We start from the raw sequence: 3,934 nt of genomic DNA, 5'->3' as shown, positions 1-3,934 counted from the left end.
ATAATTGCTCCATACCCATTATTCAAAAGAAAAAATTCACCCACCTCGCCATGCATCCACTTTACAAAAATCCACTTCATTCGGAATGGATTGGTTCAAAATCCATCGGGTGGTTCGAGTTTTGCCATCCCTACTCACCATCAATATTTGCCCCACATAAACAAGTGGATAATAAAGTAAATAGTATTTTGTTATATCTAGTGATGATAAACATGAAAGCTACGTTTGATAGGAGTATTATTCTTTTATCATGTTTTAGTATATGAGTTAGCAATAAATTAATTTTAATTGATAAATTTTCACATGACTTGTTTAGAGAAAAGATAGAGAATTTTTTTTTCGAGCTTTATTTTTTTACAAGAGTTTTTATTCATATTTTTAATTTCAAGTTTAAATTTGTATTAACTATTCTTTATTTATATATAAATATTGTAATACATATATAATAAGTACTTTTTTACTTGTATAATTTTTTATACAATATTTAAAAACTAATTATAATCCTACCCGAACTCTTAAATAAAGGACAAATATGCATAAATATACTTAAATCGACAATGCCGACAAAGTTAATATTTAATGTACTCTTTTACTATTACAGGAGTAACCAAACCACTCACAATAACACTGCTATAGAACGCTATCAAATAGATGTCTGAGACCATAATTAAATACCTAGTACACTTAAGCATCTTTGTTTGAACATCTCATTTAAGATACAAGTAAATATTAATGTTTTATGATTTCGATTTCCTTTTTACCTAGTATCACCCCTTGGCTTGATCCTTGATTTTAAGGTATTGCTCATCACCACAGTAAACTCGAATTTCCCACTGAAATCAATGTCAGAATTAGGGGGATAAGCAGTCCATTCAAATTCCTGAACCATTCTTGCTAACATTAGGTGAATGTGAACAGTGGCCATTGTTAATCCAGGACAAATCCTCCTCCCAGCACCAAATGGTATCATTTTCACCATTGTTACACCTGTTATATCTGCATCTTCTTTCCCTATATAGAATCTATCAGGATCGAACTTTTCTGGGTTTGACCAGATTTTGGGATCTTCACTAATCCCAGGCAAGAAAACCTCGAGATTTGCATCAATGGGGATGTTGAATCCACCCAAAGTTGTTGCCTCAGTCGCTGCATGAGTTAGTAAAAAGTAGGTTGGTGGGTGCTTACGTAACACTTCTTTCACTATTGCTTGTAAATACTTCATGTTTTCAACATCTTTCTCCTCTACTGTTCGATCTCCAACTGTACTTTTGATTTCATCAAACAATTTAGATTGAATATTTGGATTGTGAATCAGCTGAGCAATACCCCATTCAAGTACAGTCGCGGTGGTATCAGTTCCGCCATTGATGAACTCGGAGCAAAGTGAGACCAGCTCTGAGTTGGATGGTGCTGAGTTTCTTCCTTCAACTTTGAGATCAAAAAGGGTGTCGAGATACGAAAACCGCATCGCGGAGTTATTTGATCCTGGATTCCTAAGAGCTACTCGACGTTGTTGGATGAACGGAGTGATATTTTCGAGTTGCTGTTTACGAACTTGGAGTGCTCGTTTGCGTTGCTTGCCAAAAAAGGGTCTTAAAATGGGAAGAAAATCGTCGATTCTTGGATCCAGTGTAATCAGAACATTTTTCGTTATTAGATCCATTTTCTCAATAGTTTCTTCATCCATTTCAATCCCAAAACACATCCTTAAGAGTATACAAAACACAGCGAAACGAGCATTTTTCAACACCGAAACAACGCCGCCATTGGCCTTAGCTTCGGCTCGAAGACGATCTATGAGTTTATCCATAGCTTGACTTCTAATACTGTGAAACTCTTTAATCCTACTTGAGCTTAGCATATTTTGAACCAAGTTTCGTCTCAGAGACCGCCACTCAAGGCCGTAAACGGCGCTATTTACGGTGAACTTGTTGCAACTAAAGATGTTTCGAGTGGGATTTTCTCGGGGTCTGCCGGCGAAGATAGCACCCTTTTCGATGAAAGCTTCATGGCAAAGCATGGCGTCGCTAAGTATAATTATCGTTCGAGTCCCCATCCTGAGAGTGAAAATGGGCCCATATTTACGGCGAAGATCGTCGACGTATTGAAAGAAAGGCTTGCCGGAGCGAGCAACCTGGAAAAGATTACCAACAATAGGCCAACCAGTAGGTCCCGGAGGGAGCTTGAGATGTTTGGATTGAGATTTACGATAAAGAAAGAGAACCAGGCATGAAAGAAAGAAAAGAGCAAATGTGAAGAAGAGATGGGCATAAGAAGGCAATGAATTGCAAGTAAAATAGCGAAAGAAAGTAGCCATTGTTGATTAGTGAGGGATGATATTTGGGGTTAAGGGCGTATTAAAATTAGAAGAGCATGAAATTGCAGGTGGGTTCAATTAAAGCTGCCTAAAAGATGAAAACAACATTGATATCCCACTTATTAGAAAGATATCACATGAACACATTGAATCCTACATATTAAATAGTTTCTTTTCCCTATGATAATTTTAAGTATTAATTAAAAGATATTAAATTATTTTATAATTTTACAATTTTTTCAAGTTACGGTACTTAATAATTTATAAATTAAATATTTTTCAATCACCTCGTCTAATTAATTATGTAAGTTTTTTATGATATTTTGTATCTAAAGTGTATTAATATTACTAAAAATCTTTTCACACCTATGCAATCACGAATTTAGACTACAAATGCTTGTTTAAAAAAACATACAATAAATAATAAAATATATGGTTTAAAATTAATTAATCATAATAACACATGAAATATGAACGATGTTAAAATAAAAAATTAGATTAAATTATGCGTAAAACAATTTTTTTGGTGAAAAATAAAATAAATTACATCAAATGCATAAAAGCACCAATTTCTTCGTCTTTTTGGTAGCAATTCTAATATTTCCTTAGGAGCCTCATTGAAGGCTTGTAGACTAAATTTCCAATTCAGGCTAAGTTTAGCAAGCTGACCTACAACCAAGTTATAATCTCTCTGCATGTAAATGATCCTCCACTGCCTTTCAAACTTCATAATACGTTTGGTCCTTCTAAGCACAATGATCCCTAGATCCTCCAATCCCCAATCAGTTAGGGCTTGAACTACTTCAAGATTATCAGTCTGAATAATGGCCTGTCTATACCCCTTATTTAGAATAATAAGGATCCCATCTAGGATACCCCATACTTCGGTCTCAAACGGGAAACAAACACCCAAGTAGCGATTAAAACCCATAATCCAATTTCTATCCTTATCTCGAACCACGCCTCCGGCCATAGCATAACCAATATCTCTAGCCACAACACCATTAGTAGATAGATGCACCCACTTATCATCAGAAATAATAGTTGAATTCAAATTGGGAGTATTGATTTTGCACCCACTAAAATGTGTTTTGAATTGGCGAGCCCAGCTTAAAGAGACTTTTACCACTTCGATTGTCGACCAGGAAATATTCTAAAAGATAAAGAGATTTCTATTCTTCCAAAAACACTAAGCGATTAAACCAAAAAGGCACAACCATGTGACCCCACTATCCTGCATTCTCAAATGACAACAAAGGTTAGAAGAAAGCCAATCCGGGATAGAGTAAAAAAAAACACCTTTGTTTTAGATGATATGGAAGCACATGCATCCACTCATCCTTCGTTGCCGGACAATCCTGAAGTACATAGACCATATCCTCAAAATCATTTCCACACACAGTGCAAGAGTTGCAATGACCGATCCCCCGTCTAGTACGTTCTGAATTAGTAAGAAGTCTTTGCTTAAAAGTGAGCCATAGAAACTATCTCACTCTCTATGGTCCTTGATATTTCCAAATAATCTCTCAATACTCCTCTCTAGAACTCCAAATGTTCTTTTTTAGAGTCCAGAAAGCACTACAAACTGAAAATGCTCCTAAGGCTGAACGACCCCAA

The 3,934-nt window shown here is 35.6% G+C and overlaps 1 protein-coding gene across 1 annotated transcript; it reads right to left on the bottom strand.

The window, feature by feature from the left end:
- Positions 1-543: 543 nt before the first annotated feature.
- LOC107945739 (cytochrome P450 77A3) lies at positions 544-2,449 on the bottom strand. Its single transcript, XM_016879845.2, has one exon. The coding sequence runs from the start codon at positions 2,315-2,317 to the stop codon at positions 758-760; it is 1,560 nt and encodes a 519-aa protein (XP_016735334.2). The 5' UTR covers positions 2,318-2,449; the 3' UTR covers positions 544-757.
- Between the last annotated feature and the right edge of the window lie 1,485 nt (positions 2,450-3,934).

The sequence above is a fragment of the Gossypium hirsutum genome, chromosome D12 (genome assembly GCF_007990345.1).
Source record: "Gossypium hirsutum isolate 1008001.06 chromosome D12, Gossypium_hirsutum_v2.1, whole genome shotgun sequence".
In the NCBI taxonomy this organism is placed as follows: Eukaryota; Viridiplantae; Streptophyta; class Magnoliopsida; order Malvales; family Malvaceae; genus Gossypium; species Gossypium hirsutum.
The sequence above is the reverse complement of the archived record's forward strand: the minus strand, read 5'-3'. Positions and strand labels throughout refer to the sequence as shown.